Here is a 14,457-nt window from a genome sequence, read left to right on the forward strand (position 1 = left end):
ACTCCCCTGGGGTAGGCATCTAGGGTCTTTTACTGCATTCCCACTTATCTTGATCCACTTGTCCCCACTGTCTGGGGGACTCAGAATCTTGCCTTCTCTCTGCTCACCAGGGTGTTTCTCTCTCTTGGCAGTGGCCTCACTCCCCAAGTTCAGATCCCTCCCCGACTCCAGAAGAGCAGGAGCTTTCCTCTGAACGCCTGAAGTTTCTGCCACACGGACGTGAGATCCTCCATCTGTCCTCCCTATCCCAGAGCACCCTTACAGTTTGATGGCGGCTCTAGAGAGTGGTGGTAGGGAGACTGGCCCTTGTTGTGAAATGTCCTGCACCACCTGTCCCTCGACACCCCTGGGGCACGCGGGGGCGGAGGGAGGAGTAGGGACTACAGCTCTCTGCCAGCCCGCTTGGCGTGATGAATGGAGCTGTCCTTCCTCCCCACGGGCCTTTGATCTCCCTCCGTGGGGAGGGGGCCAAGGGCATCAAAGACATTTTTGTGGCATTAGAGAATCAGATAAACGCCATCTCACCTGCAGCTGGCCCTCCCACCTCTTCTGGCCCAGGCCAAGTTGGGGGAGCAATGTGAGACAGGGACCCACGGACCCACGAGTACCAGGTGCAGCGCATTCTGACCCCTCAAGCTCTTGGAAGTCTGCAACCTCCACTCTGCTCGCTAACACGTGCGAGTGCTTGATCGCAGATCATAAAGAGTTTCTTCTTGCTGTCTAATTTCCCCTCCGCACCCCCTCGCCCGAACGTGGGCTTGATGAGGCGAGGGCTGGGGAGCAGAGTGGAGGCCTAGCCCTTCCTCCTGTACTAAAGGAACGGTTGGGAGAGGGGCGTGCTGTGCGGAGGCCGGTCCCGTAAGAGGTGACTTCATAGTCTGTCGGGCCATCGAGTTCACATCCCTACCTGGAGCACCCAGCGTCCCAGGCCGACTTCCTCTCCTGGCCCCCGCTCCAGCATCTCCCTTCGCACCGCCCCCCAACCCAAACTCCCTCATTCCTGGGAAGTTTTCTCTCTTTACAGTCAACAAACCTGTCAGACGTCTCCCTTCCAGCCCGTCCCCCATTCCTCAGCTCCTCTTCCTTCCCCCGCTTACCCTTCTCCACCCTACTTCCCCGCCCCTCCTTGCCCCCGACTCCGGTGGCGGGGGGCTCCCAAGCCTCGAGAGGCTAGGTGAGGGGGCGAGGCAGGCGGGTCCCGCAGCCACGAGCGCGCTCGGGCCCCGCCCCGGGATCTCGCTCCCGCCCTCTACTGAGCTCCGCGCCCGCCGCCCCGGGGCGCACGGCTCCCTCCCGAGAGTCCCGCCGCCTGACTGTCGCAACTGCCACCCCCATGGCCCCCCTGCCCACCGCCCCCGCCCCGGCCCCGATCCCCTCCCACCCCCGCCCCCGGCTCTGATTTCTTCTCCCGAGCGAGCTCGGCAGGAGACACAGGCGCTGGCTGCCCCGTCCGCTCTCCGCCTCCACCGCGCCCTCCTCGCTCGGGATGGGCCCCCCCGCCGCCGCCGCCGCCGCCGCTGCCGCCGCCGGAGTCCTGGCCTCCCGGCCGCCGCCGCCGTCGCCGCGTTCGTCCTGAGGCCCGGGTCCCCGCGCGCACCGGTTGACCCCGCAGTCTCGCCTCATGCCCGCATCGGCCCGCCCTAGAGCTGTCACGATGCTGCCGCCCGCGCCTTCCCGCTTGGGGCTGCTTCTGCTGCTTCTCCTGTGTCCGGCGCACGTCGGCGGACTGTGGTGGTGAGTGCTGCGTCTGGCTGTCTCAGAGCGTCTCCTGAAGCTCGAGGGTGGGAACCTCGGGACTGACTGCGGGGCTCGGAACCGCCCTCCGGCTGCCTCCGGAATCTACCTGCGCGCAGAGCCTAGCCCCCGGGCAGCTGAAGAGGTGAAGGGGAGGTGCGTGCCGCTGCTGCCGGCCTCCGCCAGGGGCACTGAACTGCCATTTGGACGTGCCTACTACTCCCCACCTCCCCGCGTATTCTATTGTATTCCTCCCGTGTCCCACCCCCTACCCCAGGTTATCGCTCAATCCAGGTCACCCAGGAATTGGCGAGAGGGTAGGAAAGCGCTATCGGGGAGACAGGCGGAAGATCTGTAGTCTGAGGTCCTTCGGAAACAATGTGTGAGGAGGGCTCTGGATTAGGGCGGGGGGGGGGCTGGATTTGGGGAAAAGAGAGGAACTAGGTGGGAAACCACAGGCAGGAAGAGTCAAACAGCTGCCTGTTCCCTGCCTCATCTTTGCCCACAAACCCACCGGCTTCTTTGTGAGCTCCTTCAGGATGGAAGGTGGGGGCGGGAAGGGGAACATAAAGGGGAAACTGAGTCAGAACCTTGACTTTGTTTACTTTCTCCTCCACGAGCAGCGAGGAGGAAAGGCATGAAAAGGCCCAAGCGCCTGGCCCTCCCAGATGTGGGGGTCATGGATGAAAAATGTGCAGCTCGGGAGGTATTGGGAACCGTAGAGGGCCCTGGTGGAAGGGAGGGAGGCCTGGCGAGCCGAAGGATGGGAGCATCTTCCCAGACCTGGTCTCCCGATTTAGCCCTAGCTAGAGCAGACACCGGGGCAGCGAAGATTGAGGGAACTCTGAGTCTTTCGGAGTGGACAGAGGCTGGGAAGGTAGGTGCCGGGCCGCTACCGCTTAGAGATTCGGATCCCGTTAAACTTTTTTCCCTTCTCAGTCTCGAGAGCAGCAAAGACCCGTCCGGAATAGCTCAGTGTTTAGCGAGGAGGGACTTGGACAATATCGCTGGGCATCAGCCAATCCTAAGAAGGCAAGGTCTTGTCTATTTGCATACCGCCATATCATTGGCTGGATTCTCTACCCTCCTCTCCTCCTCCACCCCGGGATTTGGGAGAAGGGGTGGGGCAGGCAGATCCCTCTCTTTTCGGGGGATAGCTGGATGCCCACACAGGGAGCTGCTGGCCCCAATCCCTCCTGCATGATGCGAGAGAGACGTCCCTCAGAGTGTCAGTGAGGAGGTACATCGAGGACGGCCTAGGTCCGGGCTAGAGAACATGCATCTTTCCATCCTAACTTAACATTACGCAGTAGCAGCTTTGAAATAGACAGACCTGAGATCTAATCTGCCCATTTGTTAAACCTGTGACCTTGGGCAAGTCACTTCTCTCTGCTCCCCAATGTCTCAACTGCAAAATTGGGAAACAGTTCCCCTACATGGCAGGCTTACTAGGAGGATTAGGTGGGGTGACCTACAAGATAATCTGACATTGGGAGGTGCTCCTAAATATAAGTCCCCTCCTCCACACCCCAGGTTCTGGCCAGAGTCCCCATGGGTGAAAGGGGGGGTTAATTTAAATTTAAAATCTAGGATCCCCAGGAAAGTTTATAAAGGGATTTCTATCTCTTGTTCCCCATAAATTCATTCCCTAACTTTCCCCTTTCTCAAGATCTGGGGACAGGGGTAGGTGTCTCCCTGATGTCGGTAGCTTTCCCTTTCCAACCTCCATTTGTCCCAATTTTCTCATCCTTCCAGTTAAAATACCACTTTCTCCTTGAAGCTGTCCCTCTGTCTTCCCTCCCTTGCCTTCTCTGTGCTCCCACTGCTCCCATGGCACCCTCTGTCTTTTATACATTTTACTGACAACCATCTCCTCTTGGGTCTCTTTTCCCTGCTCCTGGAAGGCCAAGCCTTAGTCTTTAGGGCCTTAGAGACTAAAACTGCTGGGGACAGTTTTATGGAGTGTTGCTGAATTGGTTGATTCACCCTTCTGGGGTTTGTATCCATGTGGGGTGGGGGTGGGTCCTTTGTTTGGAACAGGCTGCTGAGTGGGAGCCATGTCAGAGGGAGGAGAGACCTGGTCCCTCCAAGACTGACCCTGAAGCTGGAAATCAGGGAGTGGGGGAGGAGGTGAGGAGGGCAGGTGTGGGAGAACACAGAGGCCTTCATGGCCACAGCTGCAGGGTGAGCCTGTGAAGAGTGAGGGGCTGATATGATAAGGTGTCCGATGACTGCCTCACTCAGATACTTCTGAGAGGCTCCTGTCACTCCTTGCTCCCACCTCTGAGGTGTCACCTTAAGTAAGAGCTTCTTTAGGCAAGGCGCTTGCAGGCTGTTCCCTGATGTCTAGGACTGGCTTGCTGGACCTCTTCTCCCTGCTTCTCAGAGAATGCTGGCCAGGCCAGAGCTCCAGCGATGTACAGAAAAGCAGCTGGACCCACAGCAGCCGGCTGCAGTCCATGCTGACATTATAGCAGCAGCCACGCTGGGAGCAGAAAGGACCCCAGGAACCCTGAGCGACTGGACTGTCCTGGTTAGGAAAGGAGGGGCCGGGAGGGGAGGGGAGGGGCCCAGGCCCTGGAAAAGGCTCAGGGACCTGGCTCCAGGTCCCTGGGAAGTTTCCCTTCCACCTTCCCCCCTCTCCCTTCTTCTCCGGTGCAATGCATGCTTTCTAAACTCTGCCTCTGGCCTCTGTCTGTCTCTCTTCCATCTGTAACCATATCTTTGTGAATCACAGAATCCCAGATTCCAGGACATTGGCCAGGCTCTCTTGAGGTCATCTTGTCCAGCTTACTGCCTCCAGGCCATTCAGCCCATGCTCTGGCCCTGACAGATCCTGTCCTGGTCACCAGCTCCCACTCCTTCCACCCTGCTCCCTTCATCCCTCCCATCCTCCCCCAGGAAGTTCTTCTCAACATCTGACCCATCTTTATTTACACCGTCAATCAGTGGACGTAGAAAATAGCTCTTTCTCACAGAACAGCAAAATCAATCTCCCTTCTTCCTTCCTCTTTCCTCTGTCTGTTTTATATTTTCTATGAAAGAAGCTAACCCCCTACTCCCATTGCCTGCTTGTTCCACTAGGAGAAGCACTGGTCAGTCTCCCTCCCTTCCCCCATCTCATCTTGCCTTTTGGACACCACCCCCCTTCCCTATGGAAACAGGAACCAGATGCCTAGGACAGACTCATCTCTGGCTCCACAGGGAGGTAGGGAAAGGACCCAGGCTTCTTCTTGACACCCAGGTTTTCCAACTGTGACCCCCACACCAGGATAGACCTGATCTCCCTTTCCCATCCTGTCTTTATCTGGGGCCCCCAATCCTTCATGGGCAGTCCTGTTTTTGGCCCCCAACAGGCTTAGGATGGGGTGGGGAAGGGGGTGGGGTGGCCATCCAGTCCCCCCTCCAGGCCTCCCGCCTTGGCAGCTTCCTCTGGAGGGAGACAATGGGGCTGTGAGCAGAAAAGGGCAGGGGCAAAAGGAGGCTGGCTCAATCCAGGCCAGAGCATGCCCTGAGCCCACCAGAGTCCTGGCACTGTGACATTTCCTGGGGGGTGCAAACCCCTCCTTCCCTGTTCTCATCGGAAGCTAGGAGTTGGTGGGGGGAGGTCAGTGGGAGGCTTGATCACCAGGGCCCAGCAAGGGGGATTCCAGAATGTGTACTTTGATGGAGAAATGCAGCTGTGGAGGGGATGAGGAGAGGGTGGGGTGGGCAGCCAGGCCACAGTCAGGCTGGCAGTAGGGCACCCAGCCAGACAGAGCAGAGGCCCTTGAACACAGAAGCCTGTCCCTAGGGACTGGGGAGAGTGCCCTCTAGCTTGGGCCCTCCTTCCTCCCAGAGACCGTGAGTGCTTCCCCCAGACTGCCTGAGGAAGAGCTCAGGGAGGGAAAGGTCACTGGGAGGGATCTTCACCCACTTTCCACCTGGCCTCTTTAGCTGGTTCCTCCAGCTCTGAGGCCTCCGTTTAATCCAGAAATTAGCTCTAGAAAGGACTTACAGATCATCTAGCAGAGTTCAGGGACAGGAGGTCACTTGCTCAAGGCCACCCAGAATGCAAGTAACTGAGGGTTGGGACAGGGAGTCCAGCTCCTGCTGAGTACCTTGTCCTTGTGTGCAGTGAGGGTGGGGGTCAGGAAAGGGGTACAGGGCCTTCCACAGGCCCCTTCTGCTCCCCATCACCTCCCTCAGATGGTGCTCCCAACCTGAGTACGGGACAGGACAGCGGAAGGCACATGACAGGTTCTCTGCAGGACATCCAGAGGGTGGTCACTGTGTCCATGCCTTTGCCTCCCACAACCCTGACCAATAGGAAGCCATCTTGTAGAGGAAATGTAGCCATCATTCAGGGAAGGGAAAGCCCCTACTTCTCCCAAGAGCAATGAGAAGGAGAGGAGAGTGAGGAGATGGGAAGGGCACCCAGGACCAGGCAGAGAGAACCAAATTGGGCCTAGGTAGCGGCAGGGGGGTGGGGGAGATGGGGGGCTGGGGAGTGGTGGAATGGAGTGGCTGGTGGGCGGTGGGGAGGTAGGGGTTAATGGAACTGGGGCATCACTGGCTTTGATGTGGTGGTTGGGGTGGGGGTAGGGACTGGGGGAGGGGGAGCAGTAATTACCGAGTTAGACAGAGCAGGACAGGACAGGCGGGCGGGCACAGGCCCGGGCCCAGCCGCCTCAGCAGCCAGCAGCCGTCAGGCAACATTTTTCTGCCCCTTCTCCACCACCCACCTCCCCCACCCCTGTGCAGCCCCCACCCACAGCCCCAGGGCTCAGAGCTCCCTCTGCTGGGTCTTGGGAGGTGGGGGTCAGACTAAGGAGTATGGAGAATGAGTGTGGGGAATCAGTAGGGGCTGGCTGTGAGACCGTTCAGAGGAGCAGATCAAAAGGGTCTGTGATCCTCTTGGCCTCAAAAATCCATCCAGGAGTGCTTGATAGGGAAAGGGAGGGGTCCTGGAGGTGCTCCTGGTCCCTGGACTGAGCGGACAGGGGAGAAGGAGACACTGGGATCCAGGTTAAGTAAGGGCAGAGTTGGAGGAAAGCATGTCCTCAGGAACCCACAAATGCTGCCTGTACTCCTGCTGATTGCCGAGCTCTGTGCAGGCCTGAGAGGTGATTAAGGGTGGGAATGGGAAGACACAAAACACCTGTGGAAGCCGACTCCCTGGACAGGTTCTTTCCATGTGTAACCTGGGAAGTACTATTATTTATTTCCATTTTACAGTTGGGGAGACTGAGGCTCAGAAGGTTACGTTTCATCATCCATTCAACAAATGCTAAGTGCCAACTTCAAAAGCTAGGGACTTGCTAACATCATAGAACAAGCAAATGGCAGTGCCCAGATGCGAACCCAAGTCCGATGGATCCTCAAAGCCCTGAGTGTGTTCTGCTAATCACATTATGCTTCTCCCTGAGATCTTTGTTGGACAGATAAGGCAAGAAAACATGATGAAATAATTATGCCACTGGCAGGATAAAAGTACCCCCCCAAATGAGTGACACCTGGAGTGACGCATGTGGGGGAGGTGAGTGAGGGCTGGGGCCCAGGGGAGGGTCCCAAGGGCAAGTGGGATCTGAATTGAGCTTGGGGAGGTGATGGGTAAGATTTTGATGACTAGCGGTGGGGATGGGGGTACCTCTGAATCCAGAAATTTAGTGGCATAATGAGGGATGGATGCAGAATTAGCCAACCCTGCTCAGAGTAAGGGCTGTGTGGAGGATGGTGTGTGAGGCCACCTGAGGTAACAGAAGACCTCAGGTGGTCATTTCCTCCAGGCCCTTTGGTTTTTTTAAATAGTCACCTAAATTTTTTGCAACAGAGATTCCTCCACTGAGTGGCCAGGGTCATTCAACTCCCTTCTCATCTTGCTTATCTGTATAATGGGGGCGAAGTAGGTGGAGTTGGACTAGATAATCTCTGGCATTCTGTTCAGCCCTCTGAATCCAGGGATGGAAAGTTTATTTAGGCCAGAAACCCAGGCCTCCAAGGTTTAGATCTATAGATGTTGCTAGCAGGAACTGGCTGGCCCCTGATGCAACCTCACTTGGCTATTTATTCTACCAACCAAAGTCCCTGGGAGAGAGATCTTGGCACAGGCCAGGCCAGCTAGAATGGCCAACCCTAGTCTTGTCCCTTCTTGTCTACACATTGATTTCTTTTAGGGCTAGCTTCACTTTTCCTATGTCCAGAGTGGCTATTTGATTAGGGTCTCAGATCCTACATATTATATAGTATATATTTCCTACCACCACTGGGCTCCAGTCCCCCAACCATGCAGATGCTCCCAAATGGGCACATCTTCTCTGGCTGATCTCAGATCGATGCTAACTCAGAGCCCCCAAAGCAGAGTTCATTCCCTAAGGAAGCAGAAGGGAAGGGAGGCGGGTAAAGGAAGAGGAAAGACAGGGGAAATATTTCTTGATGCAGTTAAAGATGGTGTGAAAATTAGAGGGGATATTTGAGCCTATCTTGCCAACTTCTCATCTTTGTGAAGCCCAGAGAGGGAACTGACTTACCTAGAGAGGCTCAGCTCATCCAGAGACCAGGGTACAAAAGTGAGGCCTGATGTTTTGCCCAATGCCCCCCCTGCCACTCCCCTTCTGGAGTCTCCTTTCCTATGACTTGAAGATGGGAGTGAGGACAGGAGGGCAGGGAGCAAGCTGGTCCCTTGGGATTCTAGCTGCTACTACTGCCCATCCCTCCTCCTGACCAGCTTGTAAACAAGTCTAGTTCCCAGGCAGCCAGCCAGCCTAGGAAGCCAGATCCGGACCAGAAACTGACTCTGGGGCAGCCCCTCAACCCTGTGAAGGGCCAGCCCCACCTCCTGGATGGCCCTGCCCATCATGCTCCTCCTGATTCCTCTTCCATCTCAAGCTCCTGGGAAAAAGACAAGGTCGAAAGGTTTTTGCCTTTCTCGCCTGGCCTGTGCAGGAGGAGGGAGAGGGGAGGGATGGGGCAGAGTAACCTTGGGAAGATAAGGTCAGTCAGCCTTGGGAAAGTAGGGAGTTAGCAGAGGGCAGGATTGGGGAGGGGAGAGTGAGGAACTTAGCAGCATGGGGATAGGCCGGGGAAGATGAGTTCGAAGGGCCCTAGACTCCCTGGTGGAGTCCTGGACATGTAGGTGGCAGAAGAGGAGCTAGTCAGCTGTGGGGAGGCCTACTTCCTTGCCTCTGAATCCAGCTGGGGAGAAAGAAAATGTTTCAGGAAGCTAATTAGGAGTCATGAAACCATATGTGGACAGGGGCCTGGCCTCAAGTGAGGACCTTCTCCTTAGATGGCTCATTCATTCATTCAAAAACATTTATTGAATGGTATTCATTGTAGTATTATAATAATCATCTATAGTAGGCAAATTTTCATAATAAAGATTGAGAGGAAATACAAACTAAGCAGCTAAATATCTGCCATGGGAGACAAAAGAAAATGACAGTCTTACACTCTCAAGGGGCTAGTCTTATCTACTGACTCCGTACAACCATACTGGAAGCTGCCCCCAACCCGTTTTGTAATGAAGTGGGATAAATGAATGGAAAGGGGATGGATAGATAGATAGGAACTGATCAACTTTTGAAAGTCACTGGGCCACTGGCAGCCAGCAGGGGTTGCCCTACCCTTGGCCCACTCCCCCTGCCCAATCTCTCACCTTTCTAGGGTTCGTAAAAGGTTGGGGCTGTACCTTACCAGGCTACAATTGGAACACAGTGATGAGCAGGTGCTAAGCACGGAGGACTCCTCCTCTATCTTCTACAAAGGAAAAGATTGCTCTTGTCGCCCACACCTCTGATGTACTCCAGGGTCTTTTGGGAGTTCTCTCCCCTCACCATTTCAGCTTTTTTGAAATTCTCACTCTTGCATGCATTTGCCTTCTCTCCCTGCCAATTTCATGTCAGCAATTACCAGCTTTTCTGAGTGGATTTTCTGAAGGTCTAGACTATATGTCTCTCCACTGAGGAGAGAACCCTTGTTCCTGGACTACTTGGCTAGGAATGTTGACAATGATGTAATAGGGTGGTGGTGGTGGTGGTGTGTGTGTGTGTGTGTAGAACTTAAAGGACTCTCGCACACATCTCTTTGCAACCACATCTTCAAGCATCTCACTCCTCAGTGTTGAGAAGTTCTACCTTAAGACTGAAATTCCTCTTCCTGCTATTTAAGCCCATTACATCTCATTGTTGTGGGGCCAGAACATGTCTGGGCAGCCTGTACTTGTGGAGCTAATGGGGACAGTGGAGTGGACGCGCGCTCAAGCTAAGATGAAAAGTAGGCCAACTTGACCTTTGGCACCTATCTACCAACATTTTCCTCTACATTTTCTGTCTCCTGGTGCCACTTCTCTCCACCCAAAATCTTTTTCTGCCCTATGCTAAAGGGTTTTTGAGAGGTTTCAAATTACCCTTGGCCTCCAAGTGCTGTACCTACTCATTCCTATAAGACAGGGATCTCAGCTAAGCACTCAGATAAGAGCAATTAAAGTGGTTCCACCCAGGTGTGAATACCTAGCCAACTTAACCTTCACGGGTCTGGTACAACCATATGGCAGTTCTCTTCTCAGGTGGAAAGAAGGCTGGGAGTGGAGGGATTTCTGAAAGTGTGTGGAAATTTCCATGAGGTCTTTACCCACGCAGCCAAACAGCATCCCCTTCCCCAATCAGTTATGTTACCCCAGTGCCCAGGGCTTGGCTAGCTGCCATCCTGCTCTGGAAAGGTCACAGATCCTGGAGCCAGAGAAGGGTCAGTGTCACCTACTTTACAACAATGTTTCAGGGACTCAGCCCCCAGTTATTTCCTCCTGCTCTCCAGTTCAGAGAAACAGAGGATATCAAGGTGGGAGGGCCCACTTTAGAGATCAAAACCTAACCTTCCCATTTAACAGAAGGAGAAACTTGGGCTAGAGAGAAGGTATGACTTTCCTCAGAGGTTCCATTCCCTAGCCATTCTAACATCCTGTGGCCTTCTATATCCCTGGGATAGCCCCTACCTTTCTAGCATCAGGGCTGATCAGCTGACACATATGCAGTTTGTGGTCCACTGAGACCAGATCCTTCTCTGATATTACCTACTTTTCTTCTGTATCTCTTTATGATACACTTTCTTTTCTTTACAGCCTTCTTCATCTTCCTTCAGTTAATTCCCTCCTTGTCCCCCTTTTGGGCCAGGCCTGTTGAATTTTAATTTTGCTCTACCTGGTGCCAGATGCCTTCACCTTGAGTCAAAGTCCTGTAAAGATTTATTAATGAAGATGTGTACAGAATGATAATACTGAATCCCTGCTCTATGGCAATTTCAGTCTAGAATCTAGTTAAGAGACACGCACACAGAATGGTAAGAGGAGACAGGACAATCTCAATCTCAGTTAGTAGGTGCTGGTGGGGGAAGAGGCATGTCAGCTTTTTGCTGTGGGCTGGGCAGGGCTGGTCTCCCTCCACTTCACCCCAAGTACTTTGAATTACATTCCCGATCTGCTGTTCTTTGCTTCCCAGGGCAGTGGGCAGCCCCTTGGTCATGGACCCTACCAGCATCTGCAGGAAGGCACGGCGGCTGGCAGGGCGGCAGGCTGAGTTGTGCCAGGCAGAGCCGGAAGTGGTGGCCGAGCTAGCCCGGGGCGCCCGGCTAGGGGTTCGAGAATGCCAGTTCCAGTTCCGTTTCCGCCGATGGAACTGCTCCAGCCACAGCAAAGCCTTCGGGCGCATCCTGCAGCAGGGTCAGTGCGGGGAGGAAATCAGAAGGGGGCTGTTTTCTCCTCGCTGCGGGATCAGAGGAGAGACTAGGGGTTTGGGGAGGATGCCTGAGCCCCACTTCTCCCACGGGTCAAAGGGCACCCTGCTCTGATCCTGTCTTCCAGCCCCACGCCACACTGCCTCGCCCATTGCAGTCCCCCAGGACCCAGCTTTGGTCCTGCTGTCTGACTGCCCCTCCCCGCCCCCGCAGACATCCGGGAGACGGCCTTCGTGTTTGCTATAACGGCTGCAGGAGCCAGCCACGCGGTCACGCAGGCCTGTTCCATGGGCGAGCTGCTGCAGTGCGGCTGCCAGGCGCCCCGTGGCCGGGCCCCGCCCCGCCCCCCCGGCCTGCCAGGGACCCCTGGGCCTCCTGGTCCAGCGGGCTCCCCCGACGGCAGCGCCGCCTGGGAGTGGGGAGGCTGTGGCGACGACGTGGACTTCGGGGACGAGAAGTCAAGGCTCTTTATGGACGCGCAGCACAAGCGGGGTCGGGGAGACATCCGTGCCTTGGTGCAACTTCACAACAACGAGGCAGGCCGACTGGTGAGTCTGGGCAGGGATGTATAAGTGTGTGTGTGTGTGTGTGTGTGTGTGTGTGTGTGTGTATGTGTATGTGTGTGTGTGTGTGTGTCTAAATGTGAGAGTGTGAGTGGGTTTGAAAAGGGTGTGGGGATGTGAGGGTGCAAGTGAGGGTTTGTATTGTGAGATAGTCACTGTGTGGCGGGGAGCTAGCATGGCTGTGAGGAGCCACTTGGGAAGGTTGGCTGGGAGTGTGAATGGGCATGTGGGAGGTGAGGTGGCCAGCCTAGGAGTCACCTGGGGGGTCTGGGAGTGCCTTGGGCTGATGGCCCAGGGGGCAGAGTAGAGAAGGGACACCCAAGGAGGAGGACTCAGGACTTTTAATGACCCCAGGTAGGGAGGACAGACCTCTGAGACAGGACAAATGGGGCAAATCTGGGGGTGGTAGAGAGCTGGCTGCTGGGGCAGGGGCAGAGGAGGAAGACAAAGGCGGGGAAGGAAAAAAAGATCGGGGTAAAGGTATTGGGTCTGGAGGTAGGGGAGCTGGGAAAAGCTAGGGAGGCCTGGAAACGGACTAGAACGGGCCCAAGGGGCAATGGGCTTGAAAAGGAGTGGACAAGGAATAGATTCTGATGGCCGAGGAAGTCAGGCAGAGGCCAGCACTGAATCTGCGCACTTGTCTACTGGCTGCCCAGCAACCCCACACCAGTCCTTGCCCAGAACCCTGGCAGCCTCTCCCTTCCCTCTATAATGAGGAGGGCTCCAGGAACTCCTGTTTAGGAACAAGAAACAGTCTGGATCAGATGTTTCCAGAAGTGGGTGGAGGGAAAGAGAAGGGGCCTGGGAGGGGGAGGGAGGCATACAAGTCTGTAGATCAGATTGGCCCCTGGACTCTGAGCTTCCAGAAACGATCTTCCTGGGGCATCTGACCCCATAAATCTCTAGTAGGGTTGTGAGTCTTAGACCCCAGCTCCAGAAACAAATAGGAAATAAAGGGCCGACTCCTGGGTTCCAGTTCTCAATAGTGCATTTCACAGTGGGCTCTCCTGCGCCCTATGCCTCAGTTCTACGGTGTGCTAGGGTCACCCTACACACATCCTATGTCCTCTAGTGTTGGGGCTTGAGGCACTGGGCAGGGGGGTAAGGGGAGCCCAGAGAGGAATGTCTGGACAGGCCCACATACCTGTCGGAGAGGACTGGGGAGGGGTGATGGAGACAGAGCCCAGGCAGCCTGCTCTGCCTGGGGCCCTGAGGATCAGGAATGAGGGGGCTGGCTTGGCAGGAGGAATAGGGTGCGACAGCTGCCACCTCCCTCCCCCTTCTGGGAAGAATCTCACCCCTGCTGTCCATTCTCCTTTCTCCTGGACTCCCTGGCTTTGGATCCTAGAATCTCTATGTGCTGCATAATGTCCCCTGCTCCCCACTTCTCCTACTCCCCCATCCTTATTATTCTTTCTCCTCTCTGGGCTGTCGGTTTCTTGATTTCTTCCTCCCGACCTTGCGCTCTGCTTTTTTTGTTTGTTTTTTGGTCTGCTCTTTTCTCTCTTCCATCCACCACCCTTCCCATCTTATTTTCTGTCGGTCGTCTGAGCTTGCCGTCCCGCCTCCCGGATCTGTCCCTATCCGGCCGCTCCTCTGCTCCCCCACAGGCGGTGCGGAGCCACACGCGGACCGAGTGCAAGTGCCACGGGCTGTCGGGCTCATGCGCGTTGCGCACCTGCTGGCAGAAGCTGCCCCCGTTCCGTGAGGTGGGCGCGCGGCTGCTCGAGCGCTTCCACGGAGCCTCTCGGGTCATGGGTACCAACGACGGCAAGGCTCTGCTGCCCGCCGTCCGCACGCTCAAACCGCCGGGTCGCGCTGACCTACTCTACGCCGCCGACTCGCCCGACTTCTGCGCCCCCAACAGGCGCACAGGTTCGCCCGGCACGCGCGGCCGCGCCTGCAACAGCAGCGCCCCGGACCTCAGCGGCTGCGACCTGCTCTGCTGCGGCCGCGGGCACCGCCAGGAGAGCGTGCAGCTCGAGGAGAACTGCCTGTGCCGCTTCCACTGGTGCTGCGTAGTGCAGTGCCACCGCTGCCGCGTGCGCAAGGAACTCAGCCTCTGCCTCTGACCCGCCGCACGGCTCCCCAAAACTGCGCTCAGAGCCTTCTTTCAGCACCTGCGGGACCTCTGGCCTCCAGCAGGGGGCGTCGCCTTGGCCCAGCTACCCCATGAGAAAGTCCATATCCCAGACCTCTGGAAACTGTGAGGCAGAGGGGTCTTGAGATATACGCCGGCTCACGAAGGTCCAGGGCACTGGAGGGGCCTCCCGAGAGGCGCTCTGGGGGGTTCTGGGGGAGACTATACAGACCTCTGTCCTCGGCCCCCTAGTGGAAACCAAAGAGCCAGTTTCTAGGCCTCTGGATGTGGGGCTCCTCAGAACTGCTGGCCATGGGGTGGGTGGGTGAATGTAGTATCAATAAAGATATTTAAACCAATAGAACTGGGCCC

The 14,457-nt window shown here is 56.0% G+C and overlaps 1 protein-coding gene across 2 annotated transcripts; it reads left to right on the top strand.

Annotated features, from left to right (window-relative positions):
* The first annotated feature begins 1,192 nt into the window (after positions 1-1,192).
* On the top strand, positions 1,193-14,446 carry WNT6 (Wnt family member 6). Of its 2 annotated transcripts, XM_032480268.1 has the most exons (5): positions 1,199-1,734; positions 6,952-7,252; positions 11,208-11,428; positions 11,656-11,990; positions 13,616-14,446. In XM_032480268.1, the coding sequence occupies exons 2-5, from the start codon at positions 7,242-7,244 to the stop codon at positions 14,075-14,077; spliced, it is 1,029 nt and encodes a 342-aa protein (XP_032336159.1). In that variant the 5' UTR covers positions 1,199-1,734; positions 6,952-7,241; the 3' UTR covers positions 14,078-14,446. The 2 variants fall into 2 exon arrangements, with proteins under 2 accessions (XP_032336158.1, XP_032336159.1); XM_032480267.1 differs by lacking the exon at positions 6,952-7,252 and having other exon boundaries at positions 1,193-1,734.
* Positions 14,447-14,457: the final 11 nt, after the last annotated feature.

This window comes from Camelus ferus, chromosome 5, assembly GCF_009834535.1.
Source record: "Camelus ferus isolate YT-003-E chromosome 5, BCGSAC_Cfer_1.0, whole genome shotgun sequence".
Taxonomy (NCBI): Eukaryota; Metazoa; Chordata; class Mammalia; order Artiodactyla; family Camelidae; genus Camelus; species Camelus ferus.

Bases quoted from the DNA above. Each gene is read 5' to 3' on its own strand.
- WNT6 (XM_032480267.1), top strand. From the start codon at position 1,622: ATGCCCGCATCGGCCCGCCCTAGAGCTGTCACGATGCTGCCGCCCGCG. The intron at 1,735-11,207 runs GTGAGTGCTGCG...TTTGCTTCCCAG, and splicing joins CACGTCGGCGGACTGTGGTG to GGCAGTGGGCAGCCCCTTGG. The intron at 11,429-11,655 runs GTCAGTGCGGGG...CCGCCCCCGCAG, and splicing joins CGGGCGCATCCTGCAGCAGG to ACATCCGGGAGACGGCCTTC.